Source organism: Dipodomys merriami, unplaced genomic scaffold (assembly GCF_024711535.1).
Source record: "Dipodomys merriami isolate MVZ:Mamm:240054 unplaced genomic scaffold, mDipMer1.0.p SCAF_12, whole genome shotgun sequence".
Lineage (NCBI taxonomy): Eukaryota > Metazoa > Chordata > Mammalia > Rodentia > Heteromyidae > Dipodomys > Dipodomys merriami.
In genome coordinates, this window is record NW_027202493.1 from 18,706,673 (window position 1) to 18,731,303 (window position 24,631).

Here is a 24,631-nt window from a genome sequence, read left to right on the forward strand (position 1 = left end):
AGTGTAAGAGGCTAAAAGAAATTGGGAAAGCTTTGTGAAAATAAGTGTCCATACCCAACAGTGTATTTTTAACAGAATTTTTATGAGAGTGGCATTTAAAAATTGAACAAGCTTTTTTAGTCTTGCAGTATAAATATTGGAAGCACACATTATTTGAATAAGTTTTGGGGGGAGGGAAGTACTGGAGTTTGATCTTAGGGCTTTGACCTTGATAGGCAGGTACTCTACTAGTACTTTTTTTTTTTTTTTTATTGTGAGAATATCGTCCAGAGGAGTTACAATTACATGGGCAAAATAACAAGTACATTTACTTTAGATAGTCTTGGTTTTGTTGTTGCTTTTGTTTTTGTCTCCTTTTTTTTTTTTTTGTGCACCAACCTACCCTGGTTTTATTTTATTTTAATTTTATTTTTTTTGTAGAGATAGGGGTGTCCTGACAAAATTTTTTCCAATTTTTGCCTGCTGAATAAATAGAATTACAGATATGAGCTACTATGTATGGCTTCCTTGAGAAGACTTAAAAGTAACAAATGAGAAGTTATATGTGCTAGTTGTTTTCACTGTAACACTTTTCATACTTAAGCTAACTCCGTACAAAGGCTGTTTATCACATAAACTGGTTCTATTTTATGAAGTTTTCCTTATCCCTTCTAGCCCTATATAAGCACCTCTAGTGCATAGCACTGTTTGGCAGGCATTTCACCATACTCTGCTTTCACAATTAAAAAGGAACAAAATTAAACTTGTACATAGGTGTGCGTGCGTGCGTGTGTGCGTGTGTGTGTGTGTGTGTGTGTGTGTGTTGAGCTACAGCGCCACTTCCAGCTTTTTCTGCTTATGTGGTGCTGAGGAATTGAACCCAGGGCCTCAAGCATGCAAGGCAAGCACTCTACCACTGAGCCACCTTCCCAGCCCTAACAGATTATTTTTTATATTCTACTTTTCCAGTAGAATATAAGTGCCTACAATTGAGTCTCATAACCCTGTAATAAATAAAATGAATGCCAAGTGATCTTATTTATACTCTTTAGTTCATAAGGGAGGATCATTAGGGTTGTATCACAAGTATTATAGGCTAAGCTGTGAATAGGGATTGAGTAAATGAACTAGTTTATCAAGTGGGTAGTTTTGTTTTGGTGGGTTTGAACATATGTTTAATTAGAACTCAAATACTATTTTAAGGCTAAAGCACTTGTGTATTGTTCTCTTATTGATTTCATTTATTAGGTATGAATTTCAGCCCTTTATTTCCTTCTAATTTTGGAGATTTTTCTCAGAATATTTCTACACCTACTGAACAACAGCCACCATTAGCCCAGAATCCTTCAGGGAAAACTGAGTACATGGCTTTTCCAAAACCATTTGAAAGCAGTTCCTCTGTTGGAGCAGAAAAGCAAAGGTATAACATCTTTTATTTGCTTTTAATACTTAATCATGTTATTTTTATATTACATATAACAATTTGAAGATAATTTAGATTTTTGTGATTACCTTGACAGTTTTAGAAATAATGAAACTTATGAATCTTAGTATATACTCAATTATAGCCTTTTTAAAAAAAATTTTGCCAGTCCTGGCACGTATCTCAGGGCCTAGGTGCTATACTGAGCCTCTTTGTGCTCAAGGCTAGTGCTCTACCACTTGAGCCACAGCAGAGTCCTACTGTAGCTTTTTCTGAGAAATTTATTGGAGATAAGAATTTCATGGACTTTCCTGCCCAGGCTTGCTGCAAATTGTGTTCTCAGGTCTCAGCCTCCTGAGTAGATAGGATTACAGGTATGAAACCATTGGCACCTGTCTTCAAGTATTTTTTTTTTTTTTTTTTGGGTCCGGTCATGGGGCCTGAACTCTGGGCCTGGGTGCTGTCCTTCAGCTTTTTAGCGCAAGGCTAGCGCTCTACCACTTGAGCTATAGCGCCACATTGGGCTTTTTTCTTTCTTGCTTATGTGGTGCTGAGGAATCGAACCCAGGGCCTCATGCATGCAAGGCAAGCACTCTACCACTGAGCCACCTTCCCAGCCCCTTCAAGTATATTTTTTTGTTAACCTTTGACCAATATCAGGTCAGTTTTGATTAAAGGTATTCTTGAGATTCAGTTTGGAAGTATATCACCCACTGATTTTTATTCTTGATTTCTTAAGTGTTTGAGGCTAATTATTTGTGCTGGTATTTATTTTATTTGTGAAATGAATTCAGAGTGAGGGTGCCCGCCCTCACCTTTTTTTTTCTCAAGACTAGCACTGTACCACTTAAGTCACAGCTCTACATCTTGGCTTTTTGGTAGTTAAGACATGAGAGTCTCATAGACATTTCTGCCTGGGCTGGCTTCAAACCATGAACCATGAACCTTATATCTCAGCCTCTCTGAGTGGCTAGGAATATAAACATGAGCCACCAACACCTGGCGTTCTTCAAGTGAACCCTAAGGGTTCACTGACTTTAGAACTGGAAACTGATAATAAGTGCCAGAAGTTAATTGCTTATAATTTTATTCAGAACATCTTTAGAATCAGTTCCTAAAGACTAGTCAATTACAGTATTCATCATTACTGTATTATAAAAACAATTTTTGCCTGAGAAGTTTTCCTGTAAATTTTTAGCTTTATGTAAATTGTATTAAACTGTAACAATAGTGTACATAGTTACAGTAGGTTTCTTAAGCTGCATGTCATAGAGACGGGGTGTGGTTGGTTTAAAATCTTAGGACACACTTTCTCAGTACATTTTATAGAATTTTAAACTCAACACTGTCTTGAGAAATTTTGATGTTACATGGTATGAATCATGATTAAGATTTTCTCACTTTTTTTTAATATGGTAGGCTTCCCAAATAAATTTTCTGATACAAATAGTATGAAAGAATAATATGGAACTATATGCTCACATCTGTAATCCTAGCTGCTTAAGAGGCCAAGATCTGAGGATCTGATTCAAAGTCAACCTAGAAAGAAAAGTTTATGAGACTCATACCAGAACTGAAGGGGTGGCTCAAAGTGGTAGAGCCTTGAATGAAAAAGCTTAGTGGCTAAGCCCTTAATTCAAGCCCCCATGACTGAGGATGAATACAAAAAAAAAGTACTATAGCCTTAGGCCAGTCATTGGTAAGGAGGTGTCTTTTTTTTTTTTTTTTTTTTTAAGTTATGCATTGTTTTTGTTTTTAACTATTTGTATTCAGAAAATTACTGTTCTAGCAAGCTGGTAACAGTCTGATAGTCCTTTTATTTATTTATTTTTACTTCAGAAAAAACTTCTCCAAGATGAATAAAGCATGTTTTCTGTCAGCAATAACTTTATGATTTTTTAAAAAAATCTATATTCTTTAGAAATAGCAATTTAGGGCTGGTAGTAGCTCAGTGGTAGTATGTCTGACGAGCAAATGTAAGGCTGTGAGTTCAAGTCCCAGTACCAACAAAAAAAAACTTTTAGAAATGTGTGATTCACATAATTTTCCTTTAACCATATTATTATGTAATTGTTAGATCTTAAACTTCTGGGTATTTATTACTTCTGTTTTTAGTTTATTACTCAAATAACTATCTTTTGTGTGCCTGTATTGAGGCTTTAACTGGGTGCCTTAGCTGTTGTACTTTAGCTTTTTCACCCAAGGCTGGTGCTCTACCACTTCAGCCACAGCTCTACTTCCAGCCTTTAGGTAGTTAACTAGAGCTAAGAGTCTCAAACACTTTCCTGCACAGGCTGGCTTTGAGCTGTGTGATCCTCATTCTCTTGAATAGCAAGGATTTATAGGGGTGAGCCCACCGATACATGGCCTAACAATTTATTTTAGAATTTCAACTTTGTAGTACCTCTAGGAATGATATGATTTTTTAAAATTTTATTTTATTTTATTTGTGAACATACTGTACAGAGGGGTTACAATTACATGGGCAGGATAATGCGTACATTTCTTACCAAGCATTGCAGCCTCCTCCTTTGGTTTACCCTTCACATCCCTTCCCAGCCTCCCCCCTCCCCCCCAATCCCAATCCTTCTCCTTCCCCCCCCCAACCGACGTTGTAAAGCTCGTTTTGGACTTGACAACTTGTACTTCTCATTGTTGCATCAGGTCCACCTGTATCCTTAAACAACTGGTTTTTCCCCATCTCCTCCACAAGTTATACTGACATCAAATATAGTGAAAGCAGGGGTTATACTGTGGGGGAGGGACATACAAAGCAACAAAGAGATAATCTTATAAATGCGTTAGAAACACATGCATGAAAGAAAAAACATTAAAATATATATCTAAGGGTTCATTTTCCTGACATCACATTATAGGAATGATATGATTAATCTTGGCATGTTGACCTCTTTTTATTAGATGCTCTGACCATTTTATATTGAATTTCCATCCAAGCAATACAGTTTTTAGTGCAGACATGGTTAAATAAACATTCAGGTGGATACTGGTGGCTGCTATCATCATGGCTACTTAGGGCTGAAATCTACAGTTCATAGTTCAAGCCAACTAAGGAAGACAAGTCCAGAAACAAAGCTGGAAGTAGAGGCATGGCTCAAGTGTGTAGAAAACCAGCCATGAGTAGCAAACCAAGCTAGAATGAGAAGCTCTGGTGCGTACACACGCACCTTCCTGTCCCCTCCCCCCCCCCCCACACACACACCAAAACTGAAGGCCTAGGCACTGTCCCTGAGCCTCTTTGTGCTCAAGGCTAGCACTCTACCACTTGAGCCACAGCTCCACTTCCAGTTTTTTTTTTTTTTTAATTTTTTTATTGTAAAGATACTATACAGAGGGTTACAGTTACATGAGTGAGGTAATGAGTACACTTCCTCTTGAACATTGTTACCCCCTCCATTGTTTTCCCCCTACCATCCCCTCCCTCCCTCCCTTCCCCAAGGTTCTTTTTTTTTTTTTTTTGATTGTGATTAAGTGATTACTTAATTTCCGGTAATTCACAGTATTGTGGAATAATGATGCTCGTTTAAAGTCACAAGTTCATTCTAGCTTTCCTGGAGCAAATTGTCTATCACAGTCTGTAATATATAACGGTGCTCACATGTTATATACCATATATGTGATCAGCAGCATGGGGATATTTGGTAGTGGTTCAACCAGATGAGTGGGAGTTCTTTTTTTCTTAAGTCCTGTTAGTTTTGTCATATCACCTAACATTTTGGATTTATCATCCACTTATCAGGGAGACCATGTACTGTTTGTCTCTTTGTTCTTGGCTTACCTCGCTCAACATGATTCCTTCTAGCTCCATCCATTTCCCTGCAAATGCCATTATTTTGTCATTTCTAATGGCTGCATAATATTCCATTGTGTATAGATACCACAATTTTTGGATCCATTCATCTGTGGTGGGGCATCTAGGTTGTTTCCATATCCTAGCTATTGCGAACAGTGCTGCAATAAACATGGAGGTGCACGTGTCCTTGTATATTGGTTCCTGTTGTTCAGGGTAGATGCCTAGGAGTGGTATGACTGGGTCGTAAGGGAGGTCAATCTTTAGCTTTCTAAGGACCCTCGAGACTGCTTTCCAAAGTGGTTGTATGAGTGTACATTCCCACCAGCAGTGTAATAGCGTTCCTCGTCTCCACATCCCCTCCAGCATTTGTCGTTGGCTGATTTGTGGATGTGGGACATTCTGACTGGGGTAAGGTGGTATCTCAGGGTTGTCTTTATTTGCATTTCCTTCACCACCAGGGATGATGAACATTTCCTCATGTGTTTCTTTGCCATTTTTATTTCTTCATTTGAGAAGTCCCTCTTTAGTTCCCTTGCCCATTTAGTAATTGGTTTGTTAGGTTTGGGAGGGATTAGTTTCTTGAGTTCCCTGTATATACAGGAAGTTAACCCCTTGACTGATATATTGCTGGTAAATATTTTTTCCCAATTAGTTGGTTGTCTTTCTAGCTTGGTTGCGATAGCTTTATCTGTGCAGAAGCTTTTTATTTTAAGGTAGTCCCATTTGTCGAGTCTCTCTCCAATTTGTTGTGACCCTGGGACTCTGTTCAGGAAGTTCCTTCCTGTGCCTATTAGTTCAAGTGTCTCTCCTACTCTGTCCTGCAGTAGTTTCAGAGATTCAGGTTTAATGTTAAGGTCTTTAATCCATTTTGAGTTGATGTTGGTGCATGGTGATAGGCTGGGGTCCACTTTTAGTTTTCTGCATGTGGCTGCCCAGTTTTCCCAGCACCAGCGGTTGAAGAGGCTGTGTTTCTTCCATTGTATGTCTTTGGCTCCTTTGTCGAATATCAGCTGGCTGTAGGCCTGTGGATTTATTTCTGGATCTTCTATTCTGTTCCATTGGTCTTCGGGTCTGTTTTTATGCCAGTACCATGCTGTCTTTGTTATTATAGCTCTGTAGTAGTGTTTGAAGTTCGGCATGGATAGCCCTCCCATATTGTCTTTATCCCCTAGAATTGTTTTGGCTATTCTAGGTCTTTTGTTATTCCATATGAATTTTTGGACTGTTTTCTGTATTTCAGTGATGTACGTCATTGGGATTTTAATAGGAATTGCGTTGAATTTGTATATTAGTTTTGGAAGTATTACCATCTTTACTATATTAAGTCGGCCTATCCAAGAGCATGGGAGGTCTTTCCATTTCCTAGTGTCTTCTGCAATTTCTTTGTTTAACTTTTTATAGTTCTCATTAAATAGTTCTTTTACACCTTTGGTTAGGTTAATTCCTAAATATTTTATTTTTCGGGAGGTTATTGTGAATGGGGTTGCTCCCTTTATTTCCCTCTCTTCCTGTACATTATCAGTGTATAGGAAGGCAACTGATTTTTGTGGGTTTATTTTGTATCCTGCTATTTTGCCAAAGTGATTTATGATTTCTAAGAGTTTGGGGATGGAGTTTTTGGGATCGTGGAGGTATAGTATCATGTCATCTGCAAAAAGGGATAGTTTAACTTCTTCTTTCCCTATGCGGATCCCTTTAATGTCTTTTTCTTGCCTTATTGCCCTGGCTAAGGGTTCTAGGACTATATTGAAGAGGAGTGGAGACAGTGGGCATCCTTGCCTTGTTCCTGATTTTAGGAGAATTGGTTGTAGCTTTTCCCCATTAAGTATAATATTGGCTATTGGTCTGTCATAAATGGCTTTTATTGTTTTTAGAAATGTTCCTTCTATTCCTATTTTCTCCAGAGCTTTTAGCATGAATGAATGTTGAATTTTGTCAAAGGCTTTTTCTGCATCTGTGGCGATAATCATGTGATTCTTGACCTGTTGATTCTGTTGATATGTTGGATTACATTTATTGACTTACGTATGTTAAACCATCCCTGTGTCTCTGGGATGAAGCCTACCTGGTCATAGTGAATTGTTTTTTTAATGTGTTTCTGGATTCTGTTAGCTAGAATCTTGTTAAGGATCTTTGCATCTGTGTTCATCAAGGAGATTGGCCTGTAATTCTCCTTTTTGGTTGGGTCTTTGCCTGGTTTGGGGATGAGTGTGATATTGGCTTCGTAGAATGAGTTTGGGATAGCTCCCTCCTTCTCTGTTTCTCTGAAGAGCTTGAGGAGTATGGGTATTAGTTCTTGTTTAAAGGTCTTATAGAATTCTGCTGTGAATCCATCTGGTCCTGGGCTTTTTTTTGTTGGAAGACTTTTGATAGCTTCCTGTATCTCATTATAGGATATTGGCTTATTTAATTGGTTAACTTCTTTTTTGCTCAGTTTGGGCAACTTGTATTTCTCTAAAAATGCATCCATTTCTGCCCGATTTTCTTCCTTTAGAGAGTATAGCTTTTGAAAGTAGTCTGTTAGAATTGTTTGGATATCTTGAGTACGTGTTGTGATGTTTCCCGTGGCATCCCTAATCCTATTAATATGGGTTTCCTCTCTTCTTTTTTTAATTAATCTAGCCAATGGGCCATCAATTTTGTTTATTTTTTCAAAGAACCAGCTTTTTGTTTGGTTTATTTTGGTTATGGTTTTCTGATTTTCTAGTTGGTTAATCTCTGCTTTTAATTTGGTTATCTGGCTTCGTCTAGTAGCTTTAGGTCCCATTTTTTCTTGTTTTTCTAGCTGTTTTAATTGCAACATGAGATTATTTACTTGGTCTGTCTCCATTCTCTTGATGTGGGCACTGAGGGCAATAAATTTGCCCCTCAGGACTGCTTTTGCTGTGTCCCACAAGTTTCTTTGTGAGGTGTTTTCATTTTCATTGAGTTGTAGGAAATGCTTTATTTCTTCTCTGATCTCTTCTGTTATCCAGGCATTGTTAAGGAGTGTGCTGTTCAATTTCCATGTATTGGAGAAATTTCTGCGGTATGCTTTGTTATTGAGAGCTAGCTTGATTCCACTGTGGTCAGATAGGATACAGGGGATTATGTCGATCCCTTTGTATTTGCTTAAGTTCCTTGCATGAACTATGATATGGTCTATTTTGGAGAAAGTTCCGTGAGCTGCTGAGAAGAATGTGTACTGTGTTGTTTTAGGGTGAAATACTCAGTAGATGTCAGTTAATTCCGCTTGCAGTATGGCCTCTCTTAATTCGGTAGCTTCTTTGCCAATCCTCTGGTTGGTAGACCTGTCCTTTGGTGAGAGTGGTGTGTTAAAGTCTCCTAGTATTATCGTATTGGGATCTATTTTATTCTGTAAGTTTGAGAGCATTTGTTTGACATATCTGGGTGCACCAATATTTGGGGCATATAAGTTGATGATGGTTATATCCTCCTCTTGGATTGTTCCCTTTATTAATATGTAGTGTCCGTCCTTGTCTTTCTGTACTGATTTTAATGAAAAGTTTATTTTGTCAGATATCAGGATAGCTACACCTGCTTTCTTACTCGGGGCGTTTGATTGGTAGATCCTTTTCCACCCCTTCACTCTGAGTTTGTTTGTATGTTTGGCTGAGAGGTGGGTCTCCTGAAGGCAACAGATGGATGGGTCTTGTTTTCTGATCCAGTCCTTAGTTCGTTTTCTTTTAATTGGCGAATTCAGCCCATTTATATTAAGAGAAAGTATAGAGAGATGCATTGTTGTCCCTGCCATTCTGTTTTCCTAAGTTTTTCTTCTTTCCTTTCCTCCTGTGCTTGCTCAGTTAGACTTTGAGTAACGCCTGTTTGGGGCAGGCCCCAGTTCCTGGTTGCTTTCTTCAGGTTGTGTCCCCCCTCTTAGAATTCTTTGTAATGCTGGCTTAATGTTTATGTATTCATTTAGTTTTTCTTTGCTATTAAAAGTTTTCAGTTCTCCATCAAATGTGAATGCTAGCTTTGCCGGGTAGATCAGTCTGGGTTGGCAGTTATTGGCTCTCAGGGCTTGTATGGTGCTTTCCCAGGCTTTTCTTGCATTCATTGTTTGTGTAGAGAGATCTGCAGTAATTCTTATTTTTTTCCCATTGTAATATAGCTCCTTCTTCATTTTTGCTGCATGCAGGATTGTTTCCTTATTATTCAGATCTATCATTTTTACTATAATGTGTCTAGAAGTGTTTCTCCTGGGGTCTTGCTTGTTGGGTGTTCGATAAGCTTTTGTGATGTAGTTAAGATGGTCGTTTTTGAGGTGAGGAAAATTTTCATTGATTATCTTGTTAAATAGGTGTTGCATTCCCTTGCTCTGGAATTCCTCACCTTCGTCCACTCCAATTATGCGAAGGTTAAATTTTTTAGCATTATCTGCTTGCTCTTGAATATCCCTTTGGTTTAATTTGAGTGATTTTTCCATATCTGTCACTTTTTGGTCCAGTTGGTGTATTCTGTCTTCTGTATCTGACACTCTACCTTCCATTTCATTCACTCTGTTGACAGTGGCTTCTATTGTGGTTTGCATGGAGGAAATGGATCCCTTTATGGATTCAATATTGGTTCTCAGAGTACTGATCTCACCTCTCAATGAGGTATGCATTACCTCTAATTTGGCGTTTATCTCACTTCTTACTGAGGTTTGTGCAGCTTCTATTTTTGCATGCATCTCTTGTTTGATACCCTGTATCTCTTTGGATAGTTCATCCTTGTGCTCTTTCAATTTCTGATCAATTTCTCGCTTTATTTCTTGAGTCATTGCCTCCAGCAACCCTTGGATGTAGCTTTTGTCTTCCATTCCTGCTTTGCTCCCACTGGGGCTCTCCCCTGCGTGGCTGCTGGCTTTTGAGGTGAGCTTGCTGTCCTGGGTGGTGGTAAACCTTGTGATTTTTCTCTGTGATTTTCGCATGGAGGTTCAGGAGACTGCTCTTCAATTTTGTTTTGGTGTGTCTGTCTTTGCTTGGTTGCTGATTCTGTATTGGTAGAGAGAGTCTGTGCCTGATCTGAGTTCTGTTGGGAGCCTATTTCCAGCTGCTATTCTGACTTACTTAGGATTCTCAGCTCTCTGCTGTAGATTGCTGGCAGTTCCCGCCTTTGGAAGGGTTGAGCAGCCTAGACTGCTTGTGTTTGCTCCTACGGGTTCTCTTGTGAAGAATGGATGCTCTGGATGCACTCTCCCAAATACTGGAGTCTGCTATGGGCTCCTGATGTGTTTTTGTTTGTTTGTTTTGGGCTGGTTGTGGGCTTGAACTCTAGGTTTGGGTGCTGTCCCTCAGCTTTTCAGCTCAAGGCTGGCACCCTACCATTTGAGCCATAGCACCACTTCTGACCCTTTTTGCTTTTGTGATGCTGAGGAATCAGATCCAGGGCCTCATACATCCAAGACTATCTCTATTGCTGAGCCGCCTTAACAGTCTGAGCTCCTGCTTACTATCAGGTGCTGGCAGCCTGTGTTGCCCAATTCCCAGTCTAGGGTATATGGGTGGAGTTTTGGTGGGGTTTGGGCTTCTCTTGTCCTGGGCCTCCAGGTCTTTTGTTGTCACAGGCGTGCTTCCCGGGGAGTGTTGTTTCCTGGTTTTCTCCCCTCTGTTGAGGCGTATGCTCAGCTTTTTACTTCAATTGGGAGGAGTTGGTTGTGTTGTTCAGGCGCCGGATCCCCGGGCCTGGTTCCGGCCCCAGCCTGGAGCACGCTTGTTAGGCCTGTGCTGATGTGTGTACCACCTAGGTTATGCAGCCTGGAGCGCACTCGTTAGGCCTGTGCTGATGTGTATACCACCTAGGTTATACAGCCTGGGGGACACAGTTCAAATTTCTTCTACTGTTGGTAGTCTTGACCCAGGGGCGCTGTTCCTGGCTTGGGCATTTAAGCTCCCTTCCAGGAGTGCTCTTGCTCTAGCCTGGCCAGCTGAGTGTGCTCCACGGGCTGGTGGAGCTCTCAAACAGTTCCCAGTTTTAGTGGGTCCTGTGGTCCGGGTGTTGGGGTAGGGAGTCTAGGTCAGGGTCTGGGGATTCCCTCCAGCTCTGGTCTCCCTTGAGGGATACACTTCCCCTGTGGGGTACTCACCCTGGAGCTGTTTGTTTCTGTGTGGTGTAGGTCGTCAGTTGTTGTTGCAATCCGGGCTGGGTTGGGCGGTGGTGGCTCTGTGTGATTCTTTTCTGTCTCTGCCTCTGTCGAAGCTGTCGGGTCAAAAGTGTCAACGCTCAGGCAGCTTCTTCGCGGTACCTCTGGGGCCCAAGCGGCCCAGCCAGGTCGCTGTGATCGCGATAGGGCGGGCGGGTGGTCTGCCGACAGGTCCCTTTGTCCCGCTGCTGGTGCCTAGCGGCTTTGGCGGGATGGAGCCTCTCTGCTCGGGTGGAGAGTGAGGGGTGGGGGTGGGATCCTCGTGGAGACTCCCGGCTGGTAGGTTTCTCTGTTCCTGGCGATCCGCTGTTCTGCAAACCGGTACCTGGTGATCTGAAAGCGGCCCCCTGTGTCTCTGCTGTCCACTTCCAGTTTTTGAGAGGTTAATTGGAGATAAGAGTCTCATGGGGGACTTTACTGCCCTAGTGAACTTCAAACCACAATCCTCAGATTTCAGCTGTCCTGAGTAGCTAGGATTACAGGCCTGAACCATGGCACCTGGCTTAATTAATGTTTTATGTATGCTTGATAATGAAAGTTATTCTAGTTTTCATTAAGTAATTATATCATTTTTTAGACTGGAGCAGGATATCCTTAAATGATGTATTTTAGATTCGATTTTATATTTCAAAATCTCCATTATGTAGGTTTCTTGAGTTAATTGCTTGAAGATAATCAAGTAAAACCTTGTAATCTTTAGCAGAACTATTCTTGTAAATGCTAGATGGTAAACATAGTCACAACAATTTATCTATGCCAATTTCATACAAAAACAGCTGTAGAGGGCTGGGATGTAGCTCAGTGGCAAAGCGCTTGCCTAGCAAGTGCAATGTCCTGGGTTCGATCCCCGGTACCAAAAAAGAAAAGACAAAAAAAAAAAAAAAACAGCTGTAGATAGTCTATAAAGATACAAATATGTCTGTGTTCTTGTAACAATTTATAGTCATTGAAATTTACATTTCATAAAATTGAATATTTTTTTTATTTTTTTCCAACCACCTAAGAATGTAAAACCTATTCATAGCCCACAAGCTGTATAAAAACAAGTAGCAGTTGAAGTTGTCCTATAAGATTAGTTTTTAACCCTTATCATCAGTTAAAACCTGTGTAAGTCATTGTCTCCCAAACTATTTTTTGGAATGCTATTGTTACTGTGGTAGGTTGATTTCAGTGATTAAAAGTTGTGAACTTCCTGCTTATTATTACATTCAAGATATTTATAAAGTATATTGGCATATTAAAAGTTCTGAGGGTCAGGTGCTGGTGGTTCATACCTCTAATCCTAACTTCTCTGGAGGCTGGAATCTCAGGATCAAAATTTGAAGTAAGTCTAGGCAGACAAATCTGAAAAAAAAAGTTTACTTCCAGCAAAAGCCAGAAATGGAGATGCTGAAGTGGTAGACCCTCAACCATGAATGAAAAAGCTAAAAATAGCATAAGATCCTGAGTTCAAGTTTCCCCCTAGTACTAGCACAACAAAAAACACAATTATTTAACCTTGAACTTGTTAGGTGGTTTTTTTTTTTTGGGGGGGGGGGTCCGGTCGAGGGGCCTGAACTCTGGACCTGGGTGCTGTCCCTCAGCTCTTCAGCTCAAGGCTAACGCTCTACCACTTGAGCCACAGCGCCACTTCCAGCTTTTTTCTTTTTGCTTATGAGGTGCTGAGGAATCGAACCCAGGGCCTCATGCATGCAAGGCAAGCGCTCTACCACTGAGCCACCTTACCAGCCCCTGTTTTTTTTTTTTTTTTTTTTTTTTTTTTTTTTTTTTTTTGCCATTCGTGGGGCCTGAACTGGGCCTGGAAGCTGTCCCTCAGCTCTTCAGCTCAAGGTTAGTGTTCTACCACTTGAGCCACAGTGCCACTTCCAGCTTTTTCTGCTTCCAGGGCCTCATGCATGCAAGGCAAGCACTCTACCACTGAGCCACCTTCCCGGCCCAAGTTAGGTGCTTTTTTTGTTTGTTTTTTCCTCCAAATGTAGATCACCTCTGAATATTAACAGATGCCATAGTTTGGCAGATAAAATTGGAGAAATTACATTTCTCAAATGTAATTTGAGAACTAAAGAACTAAACTACTTCAGAGTAGAGAAATAGATTATTAGTTTAGTAGCCAATTGTGTACATACGCTCTAGTTCTGTTTAAAACTTTAGACAACCCAGATTCATGTTTTCCCCCAAACTTTCTACTACACCTTTCACAGCCCTTCTGCCAACTGTTTGTTTTCCCTCAATATCCTTTCTTCCTTTCCAATTTTAATTCCCACTCTTTCCATCATAAATTTTAAGTTTTTGATTTAAAACTTTTTGCCAGTACAAATGGTATAGTGAGAAGGATCCAAAATTAAAGTATAATTTGTAATTTATATTTTTTGCACGTTTAATGCATACTTTTTAGAAATGGTTTACATTTGTTAATTTTATAGACATATATGTTGCTTAGTAAATTAAGATTTTGGTTTTCAAGAAATATTAAAAGATTGTGATTTTTGGAATCTTTGTATTGATAAGGAATCAAAAAGAGCCTGAAGAAGAAGTAGAAAACGGCAAGACCCCATGGTTATATGATCAAGAAGGGGAAATAGAAAAACCATTTATCAAGACTGGATTTGCAGTGTCTGTAGAGAAAACTACAAATGGTAACCGCAAAAATCAGCTAGAGACAAGCAGGAGAAGACGCCAGTTTGATGAAGAATCATTAGAAAGCTTTAGTAGTATGCCTGATCCAGTAGATCCAACAACAGTGACTAAAACCTTTAAGACAAGAAAAGCATCTGCACAAGCCAGCCTGGCTTCTAAAGACAAAACTCCCAAATCAAAGAGTAAAAAGAGGACTTCCACACAGCCGAAAATCAGAGTTAAAAATATTGGTAAGTATTGGGGTTTGTTGAATGCTGATCAGAATAAAGATTGGTAACCTTATTCAGGCATGTTGGCTAGATGTGCAAGAACTGATCAGACAGACCGCAGTCAGGTTTTGTTGCTTTTTTATTTTTTTCTCCAGTCCTGGGGTTTGAACTCTGGGCCTGAGTGCTGTCCCTAGGTTTCTTTTGCTCAAGGTTAATACTGTTGAGCCACAGCTCCACTGTTGGCTTTTTTCTGTAATTAATTGGAGATGAGAGTTTCATAGTTTACTGTGGCAGCTGGGTTCAAACCGCGATCCTCAGATCTCAGATCCTGATTGGCTAGGGTTACACGTATAAGCCACTGGGCCCAGCAAGTTTTTTTGCTTTCATGATCTTTTTGTAAAATATTTCAAAAAGGGTTTATCTATATATTTATATATATTTATTTTTTTATTTTTTTGCCAGTCCTATGGCTTGAACTCAGGGCCATAGCTCCTTTTGGTCAAGGCTAGCACTCTTACCACTTGAGCCAAAGTGCCACTTCTAGCTTTTTCTGTTTATGTGGTATTGAAGAATCTAATCTGGGGCTTCATACATGCTAGGCAAGCACTCTACCACTGAGCCACACTCCCAGCCCTAAAATGTATTTTTAAACATGGTATTTTCTTTTTTGTGCTTTTTAAAACATTGTTTTTCTGTGAATGCATTACTGTGATCTCAGTGGGTGTACTCCAAATTTTATGTTACTTAAAAATTACCAGTGTCCAAGTTTGATTTTCTGTTTTTTACTGTTACATCTAGTTCTACATCTAACTCTGTGTTTAATGATGACTTCTCCCTAAAATCTTGGTGTGTAAGGGGTGTGCGTGCACTAGATGGGTGTTTGAACCCAGGGTCTTGGCCTCTGGCTTTAGCTTTTTGCTCTACCACTTGAACCACACCTCTACTTCTAGTCATTTGCTGGTTAAATAGAGATATTCCCTGGAATTTTGTGTGCCCTGGGCTGGCTTTTAAACTTGATCCTGAGATCTCAGCCTCTTGACTAATTAAGATTATAAGTGTGAGCACCAGCAGCTTCTTGATTAGTTTAAAATTAACGTTTAAGCTGGGTGCCAGTGGCTCACTCCTGTAATCCTGGCTACTCAGGAGGCTGAGATATGATTCTTATCTCCAGTTAACTACCAGAAAACTGGAAGTGGCACTGTGGCTCAAGTGATAGAGTACTCACCTTGAGCTGAAGAGCTCAGGGACAGCACCCAGGCCCAGAGTCCAATTCCCATGACTGACCCCCGCCCCCCCCCCCCCCCCCCCGCCAAAATAAAGATAATGGCAGAATTGGCCAAAGAAACAAAAGGAGAGATACAACAGCAGCTTCAAGAGCAAAAATTCCAAGACCTAAAAAAAAAGAAGTATAGTCAAAAATAGTCATAGTCATAGTGGGGCTGAGAAGGTGGCTCAGTGGTAGTGTGCTTGCCTTGTATGAGGCCTTGGGTTCAATTACTCAGCACTGTATAAACAGAAAAAGCTGAAAGTGGCGATTTCATAGTACATAGTACATACCTTGTTAATAGATGAAATTAACATTTGAGAACCTATATAGAAACCATAAATGGTTTCAGAATGGTAACAGAATGAATGAGATGGAAAATAGAATATCAGGAATTGAAGATAAAACAGAGGTGCTGGAGAAGAAAGTATTAAAGGTGGAAAAAACACTCAGAAATTACCAAAGGGAAATTCAAGAACTGGCAGACCATGCCAAGAAATCTAATCTTTCTATAATTGAGATCAGTTAACAACAGGACTACCACATAGAGGTATGCAACACTTATTCAATAGGATTATTATAGAAAATTTTCCCAATCTCAAAAGAGAAAACCTCACCCACATAACAGAAGCATACACCTAGTAGACAGGATCCTAGGAGAAATACTTCTAGACACATCATGGTAAAGACGCTAGACCTGAATTGCAGAGCTGATTTTAAATACTGCAAAACCAAAGAACGAGCTATATTACAATGGAAAGAAAATCAGAATCACTGCGGACCTCTCCACACAATCCCTCAATGCAAAGAGAGCCTGGAAAAGTACCATCCAAGCCCTGAAAATTAACAGCTCACAATCCAGCAGAGCTACCATTCACATTTTCACAGAAAATCTAAAGCTTTTAATAACAAAGAACAATTAAAGGATTTCATGAACATGAAGCCAACACTACAAAAAATACTAAAAGGAACACAACCCAAAGAAAACAATTAAGGGAACCACAACAGATAGAAATCATTAGATCAATTTTGTAAGCACTGGAAAAGGAAAGACGCAAGATGCAGGAAAGCAAGAAAATGATAGGAAACACACCGCATCTCTGTATTAATCACAAACATTAATGGACTCAATTCACCAATCAAAAGAACTGCAGAGTAGATCAGAAAACAAGATTCATCCATTTGTCTCCAAGAGATTCATGTTATAGCCAAAGACAAAAACAGACTCTTGACTGAAGGGTTGGAAGAAGATCCATGCAAATGTACTCAGCAAGAAGGCAGGGTCGCCTTAGAGTTCTCATTAAAATAAGTACAAAAAGACAAAGAAGGTTACTACATAATAATACAAGGAACAATCCAAGAAGAGGATATCAACAATCATCAGTTTATATTCACCAAACAATGGAACACCTAAAGACTCTCAGATTTACAGAACAAGATAGAACCAAATACAATAGTAGTGGGGGACCTTAAAACCCCATTCTCACCAAAGGACAGGTCAACCAACCAGAGGTTAAGCAAAGAAGCCTCTGAGCTAAATGACACCATATCCCAAATGGACCTAATAGACATCTATAGAGTTTCCACCCAACAACAACCCAGTGCACATTCTTTGCAGCCCATGAGATTGTCTTCAAAATAGATCATATAGTTCACACAAAGAATTTAAATAAGTACAAGTAGATTGGCATAACCCCTTGTATTCTATCTGACCATAGTGGAATCAAACTTTTTGTCAACACATAGTGCAGAAATTACTCAAATACATGGAGACTGAACAACACGTTACTGAATGGCACCTGGGTCACAGAACAAATTAAAGAAATTAGTAAGTTCCTATAATTCAATGAAAATACATCACAACAGAATGTTTGGGAAACAACAAAAGCAAGTTCATTGCTCTGAGCGTACACATCAAGAAAATAGAAGCAGGTCAAATAAATAATTTCATGATGCAACTAAAACTGTTAGAAAAGCAAGAAAAAAATTAAACCTAAAGTTACTAGATGGAGCTGAGCGACATAACCAATTTAAGGACAGATAATGATGAGATAGAGATAAAACTATAAATATAAAAAAAGTTTTTTAAAAATAAAATTGACAGACCTCTTGCAAGATTAACAAAATAAAGGAAGAGAGGAGACCCAAATCAATAAGATCAGGTATGCCACAGGAAAAATTACAACAAACATCTAAGATGTCGAAATCATCATAAAGAACTATTTCCAGAATCTACTCACTAAAGAAGGAAAACCTAGCAGAAATACATGAATTTCTAGAGAAATACAAATGCCCAAGCTCAATTAAGAAGGTATAAATCAGCTATAAATAAGCCAGTCACTCACAATGAAAATAGAGGAAGCAATCAGAAGTCTTCCAATAATGAAAAGCCCAGGTCCAGACAGATTTCACCACAGAATTGTATAAGTCTTTTAAAGGGGAACTAATACCCATACTCCTCAAGCAGAGGGAGCAATCCCCAACTTTTTATTCTATGAAGCCAATAACACTCATCTCCAAACCAGGTGTAATGATCCAACAAACAGAACTATAGACCAATCTCTTTGATGAACATAATTCAGAATTCAGAAACATAAAAAAAAAAAATACAGCATACATTATGGTCAAATAGGCTTCATCCCACAGATGCATTGCTGGCTTAACATATGTAAATCAAGAAAGTAGTTCATCACACAACAGAGCCTAAGTCAAGAATCATGATTATTGATGCAGAAAAGGCCTTTGGCAAAATACAACACCCATTCATGTTAAAAGCTCTGGAGGAAATAAGAATAGAAGGAACATTGTTTTTTTGTTTTTTGTTTTTGGTTGATTGTGGGGCTTAAACTCTGGGCCTAGGGTGAGCGCTCTACAACTTGAGCCACAGTGCCACTCCTGGTTTTCTGGTGGCTTATTGGAGATGGTCTCACGGACATTCCTGCCTGGGCTGGCTTTGAACCACAATCCTCAGATCTCAGCCTTCTGAGTAGCTAGAATTACAAGCGTGAGTCACCAGCACCCCATTTAGAAGGATCATTCTTTTTTTTTATTATTTATTTTTTTATTGTGAAAGATACCATACAGAAGGGTTACAATTACATGGGCAAGGTAATGAGTACATTTGAAGGATCATTCTTTAAAACAATAAAACCCATATATGACAGACCAACAGCCAGTATCACACTAAATGGGGAAAAATTAAAACCAATTCCTCGAAAATCAGGAACAAGGTAAGGATACCCACTCTATCCACTCCTTGTCAGTATAATAGTTCTTGAATCCTTTAGCCAGAGCAATAAGGCAAGAAAAGAACATTAAAGAGATCTACATAGGGAAGGAAGAAATTAAACTATCCCTATTTGCAGATGACATGATAATATACCTCAACAGCCCCACTCCCAAACTCCTAGCACTAATAAACCACTTTGGCAGAGTAGCAAGATACAAAATTAACTCACAAAAATCAGTTACCTTTTTGTACACCAACAATGTAAAAGCAGAAAGGGAAATCAGGAAAACAACCCCATTTGAAATCAACTCAAAAAAAATATCTAGGAATTAACCAAAGATGTAAAGGATCTATTTAGTGAAAACTACAAATGTCTAAAGAAAGAAATCAGAGGATATCAGGAAATGGAAAGACCTTCTATGTTCTTGGATAGGTCATACTGCCAAAAATGATACACAAATTCAATGTAATTCTCATCAAAATCCCAACCATGTTCTTTACTGAAATAGAGGAAATAATCCAAAATTTCGTACGGAACAGCAAAAGACCTAGAATAGCCAAAGCAATTCTAGGCAAAAGAAGCAATTCAGAAGGTATCACAATATCAAATTTCAAGCTTTACTATAGAGACATAATAACAAAAACAGCTTGGTATTAGCACAAAAATACACCCAAAAACCAATGGAAATAGATTAGAAGACCCAGAAATAAAACCACATACTTATAGTCACTACCACTTGAGCCACAGCACCACTTCTGTTTTCTGGTGGTTAATTGGAGATGAGTCTCACAGACTCTCCTCCCCAGGCTGGTTTTGATCCACAATCCTCAGATCTCAGACCCCTGAGTAGCTAGGATTACAAGCGTGAGCCATCAGTGACTGGCTATGATTTTTTTTTTCTTATATTTTCTCACATTGAAAAAAATCGTCAGTTAGACTTTGGTTGAGAATTTGGGTCCTGTAAAATATATTTTATATTGTACTTTGTAGTGTACTTAAGGGAATATTCAAGTATAATGAGTTATTTATTACTATTTCCAAATTTATCTCCAAGACATTATTTTGCATTTTGTTTATACAAGTGCTTTATAGCATCTGTACTGAGTTAATTGTACTACTTTCACTGTAGAAATCCGTTTCCCTTTATATTAAGTTAGTTGCAGCTGTTACTTTTTTGTTGTTTAAATCAAGGATATGAAAGTGCCAGTATGTCTAGCACCTGTGAACCTTGCAAAAGTCGGAATAGACATACAGCAAAGACTGAAGAGCCTGTTCCAGCAAAAGCATTCAGCAGAAAGAATCATGAGCACCTGGAAAAAATAATAAAATATAGTAGGTCTACAGAAATATCTTCAGGTATGCTTTTTTTCTTGCTTTGCTACTATTTAAGGTTAGATATGAACAGTTCTATTAAAGCAAGTTTCAAAACTAGACTATCACACATTGCTACCATATGTGAGATTTTGTAGTAGAAATTATGTGCATGTACTTTTAAACAAAGAATAGTTGGCATTAAAGTTGGACTCAAAGTTTGTAATTCTGAAAACCCATCTAAAAATTACTATGCAATATCCTATTCCTCAGATTTAAACCTTTGGCTTCACCAGGCATTGTATGTTAAATTAAAGCCTAAAGTACTTACGATAGTATCTGTCACCTTTTTTTTCCCCCTCACTATGTCTAGCACCCAATGTGTTTCAAACAGATTTTAACATACATGGCCACAGAGGAATTGGCATTTTCTTGCCTTTCTAGATTCATTCCTTACCATCTTCTGCCTAGAGACCTTTTCTTTCAGTAGCATTGAACCAGAGCTTTCACATGGCTGTCACGGTACTTTGGGGTTTTTTTGGGTGGGGGGGAGGGGTCCGGTCGTGGGGCCTGAACTCTGGGCCTGGGCGCTCTTCCTCAGCTCTTTAGCTCAAGGTTAGCACTCTATCACTTGAGCCATAGCGCCACTTCCGGCTTTTTTTCTTGTTTTGCTTATGTGGTGCTGAGGAATCGAACCCAGGGCCTCAGGCATACAAGGCAAGCGCTCTACCACTGAGCTACCTTCCCAGCCCCTGTCACTTTTTACCTCATGAGTTGTCCTTTCTACTTCAAGTCCTTTTTTGCCCTTTGTAAGCCCTTCGCTGGAAGGCTGTTTCATTCAGTTTTAATTCTAGAACCTGAAATTGTATCTCAATTCATATAGAATAGCTTTACTTTTCTCCATTTGGTTTCCACTGGAGCAGAGTAAACCTGCTTTGTTACCTGTATTACATTATGTAGTATTTACTTAAGTTTCTGTGTCACCTTTTTGAGTCCCTTGGCAGCAGGTAGTACATTCACATATTTTTGTCTTAAATACACATGGTAGACTCTTAAGAAACTGCTTGTTAGGTGAATATATTTGCTGTCATTTTAGTTTAAATAAACACTGGTAGTGTTTCTAAAGGAATGTAGAGAGGGAGTCAGCAAAAAGACTTGTAGTTTCATTTGTATTAAGATTTTGGTGAAAATTATATCAGCTGTCATTTGTGTATTTTCAAAATTATTTTTTTAAGAATTATTTATGTATATCATTTGAGCCCTGCAATGCTTCATTGGTTTTCATTCTTCAAATGAGAAATCAAAAGATGAAGAATATCTGTTTGTTTTGTTTTCTTTTTCCACCCCAGCTGCTTATATAAATTGGTAGAATTTTTCTGGGAAGACTCAAAAGTCATAGTAATTGTTCTGTTCTTGTTGGAATCCATTTTATGGAAAGAGAAGTAAAAAAAGTAAATTTAGTGATCCCTGAACAGTGTGCTTCCAACTATGTAAAACAAAATGTGAATGAGTAATGACTAGAGGAAGATTAATGAAAGTGTTTATAATGGTTTTTATAATCTTTAACATCTATATTTTCTAGGTGAATACTTGTTAAGTTTTGTAATTACAACAGAAGCATCACATTTGTATTTTGAAATAACTTCCTCAAGGTTATTTTGGTAGGAAATGGTAATACTTCTTTTGAGTCCAGAATCCTTTTGACAGAAATAGCAACTCTTACTATCTCAGACCCAAAATTTTAGCAAAATACTACTAAGTTGTAAAATTGTCAGAAAGTAAACATTGGGTTGGAGGAGAGGCACTAAATTGAAAGGCTCAATAAAAAGACTATCATTAATTAAATAATTGATAATCATAGTATTTCAGATCTCTTTTACTGAAGAGTGTGATTATTAATGACATAAAAATGTAGTCAGTAGTGTAAAGATACATATTTTTTTCATCTTAACCACTACCCTGAAATTATATCTTGGACTTATTGCTACCCTACGTATCATATGTCATTATCAAAAGTGAAGTATATATCGCTGGTAGCATTACATTATACAGTTCTTTGCTCCCACAAGAGTTAGAGGAAGTTCACCTGGATATGTATTATGATAGTCATCATCACAGTAATAACTTTATATTAAACCTTTTGAAATTCCCTCTAATGTGATTACTTTTAAATAGAGCATAATAGAGTAATAACTTGTGATAACATTTCACTTCAGGCAAACAATTTTTTTTAAAAATTTGCTTTTTTTTTTTAAATTCACTTACTCATAGACCTACTCATACACATTTTATGTTCATCCTATGTCTGCCCTTTCCTACAGCACATGCTAGGAGAATGCTACAGCAGTCTAACAGAAATGCATGCAATGAAGCACCAGGTAATAATCTGCTTAGTTTTGGTGTCCACCTTTGTTAAGTTTTTTCCATTTGATCCTAAAAATCTAAATGCTGTTCTGGTAGTTTTTTAGATTTGGCAACTGTATAAATGTTATGTGCTTTATAAAAAAAAAAAAGTTCATACTGATAAAATTCTGAAACCTTTCATTTATAATTTGTGGTTGGTTAAATTGACGACTTTTCTTGTTTTGATTTGTGTGTGAAACCTAATACATTTGTAAGGAGAATAGAACCTTTTAGAACTTAGAATTTGAAATTTATTTTACATTTCTTAAAAAATTAAAATTAATTAAAAATTACTGGTATTTAAGTATAATATGGGAAGAATATGATAAAGATCATGCAAAATTGGAAAGATTCCAAAATGCTAATTTGATCTATTACTTAAAACAGTTCTATATGACTCAGAATTTACAAAAATTCTTTACCTCCTTCTAAAGCTATATAACTAAAAAATAAAAGCCTGTTTGAACTGTTATGGGACACTAAAGAAAATAAAGGAAGGATCCACATCTGACAGTGATGAATGTGTTGCTGGTAATTTCAAACAAAAGAATGAAAATCGTACAAAATCAAGATTGGATCAGCAAAACCCTTTGTGAGATCAAAGATTTTCTATCAAAAGCTCATTAATTTAGTCCAGGATGAGAAAATGGTATAAACTTGCCATCACTAGACTGCAAAAGAGAGAGATGAAGATTGTGATTGGCAAAAAATAATTAAATTTTAATTTTTAATGATGTATCATGAGTGCTAATTTTATTAAACACAAAGCTATTAAAGATACCATAATGTGTACTTTGTTCTTTTAGCTTTGGAACAAGCCTTTTAAATATCAAACAGCTGGGGCTGGGAAGGTGGCTCAGTGGTAGGAGTGCTTCTGCCTTGCATGCATGAGGCCCTGGGTTCGATTCCTCAGTACCACATACACAGCAAAGGCCGGAAGTGGGTGCCATGGCTTAAGTGGTAGAGCGCTAGCCTTAAGCTGAAGAGCTCAGAGACAGTGCCCAGGCCCAGTGTTCAGGCCCCATGACCAACAAAAAAACCACAACTATGGTCAATAAGTAAATGAAAAGCTTGCATATAAAATCATATGTTGGTGTAGTTTTTTTTCCTGTAAGTAGTGATTTTTTTTACAGAAAGATAAGTTGGGTTCCTGCTTATGGTAACTCACTTTTGTAGTATGTCACAAGTGAACATTTAAACATAGGCAGAATATTTTTGATAAATTTACATAATATGATTAATACTTAATAACAATTATATGATTATTTTAGTTAATAAATGGTATTTCTTTTATATTTACAAACTATAGCAGAAGGATAAGAAAGTTACATGGGCCGGGCGCTGGTGGCTCACGCCTGTAATCCTAGCTACTCAGGAGGCTGAGATCTTAGGATCGCGGTTCAAAGCCAGCCCGGGCAGGAAAGACTGTGAGACTCCTATCTCCAATAAACCACCAGAAAACCGGAAGTGGCGCTGTAGCTCAAGTGGTAGAGCGCTCGCCTTGAGCTGAAGAGCTGAGGGATAGTGCCCAGGCCCAGAGTTCAAGCCCCACGACCAACCAAAAAAAAAAAAAGAAGAAAGTTACATGGTTTTCATTATTTGTTTTATGTTTAGAAAATTTGAGACCTCAAAATATTACATCATTTAGCTACTGCTGAGTAGGAATTTTTTCTAGTAGAATACATTCCACATTTCTTTTTTTTTTTTGTCAGTGAACTGAAGGCCTGGGTGCTGTCCCTGAGCTCTTTTCTTCAAGGTTAACATTATACCATTTTGAGCCACAGCTTCACTTCCAGTTTTTTGGTGGTTAATTGGAGATAAGTGCTTGACTGAGAATTCACTAACCAGGTTGATTTTAAGCCGCAGTCCTCAGATCTCAGCCTCCTGAGTAGCTAGGATTACAGGCGTGAGCCACTGGCACCTAACCTCACAAATACACATTTTTGTTTCCCTCCCTCCCTCCTTCCCTTCCTTCCTTCCTTGGTCGTGGGGCTTGACCTCTGGGCTTGGGCACTGTCCCTGAGCTCTTCAGCCCAAGGCAAGCATTCTATCGTTTGAGCCGCAGCACCACTTCTGGTTTTCTGGTGGTTAATTGGACATTAGAGTCTCAAGAACTTTGCTGCCCAGGCTGGCTTTGAATCGCCATTCTCAGATCTCAGCCTCCTGAGTTGCTAGTCTTACAGGCTTGAGGCACTGGTACCCAGCTGCACACACTTGTTTGTTTTTTTTTGGTCAGTAGT

At 38.6% G+C, this 24,631-nt stretch overlaps 1 protein-coding gene across 10 annotated transcripts in view; it reads left to right on the forward strand.

The window, feature by feature from the left end:
• Window positions 1–24,631, forward strand: part of Pcm1 (pericentriolar material 1) — a 100,476-nt gene that overhangs the window by 47,301 nt on the left and 28,544 nt on the right. For all 10 annotated transcript variants that reach the window (XM_070016329.1, XM_070016335.1, XM_070016332.1 and 7 more), the window contains 4 exons: window positions 1,228–1,399; window positions 13,846–14,204; window positions 19,869–20,033; window positions 22,310–22,366. In XM_070016329.1, coding sequence (XP_069872430.1) covers window positions 1,228–1,399; window positions 13,846–14,204; window positions 19,869–20,033; window positions 22,310–22,366 — 753 coding nt within the window. The remainder of the gene's footprint in view (window positions 1–1,227; window positions 1,400–13,845; window positions 14,205–19,868; window positions 20,034–22,309; window positions 22,367–24,631) is intronic.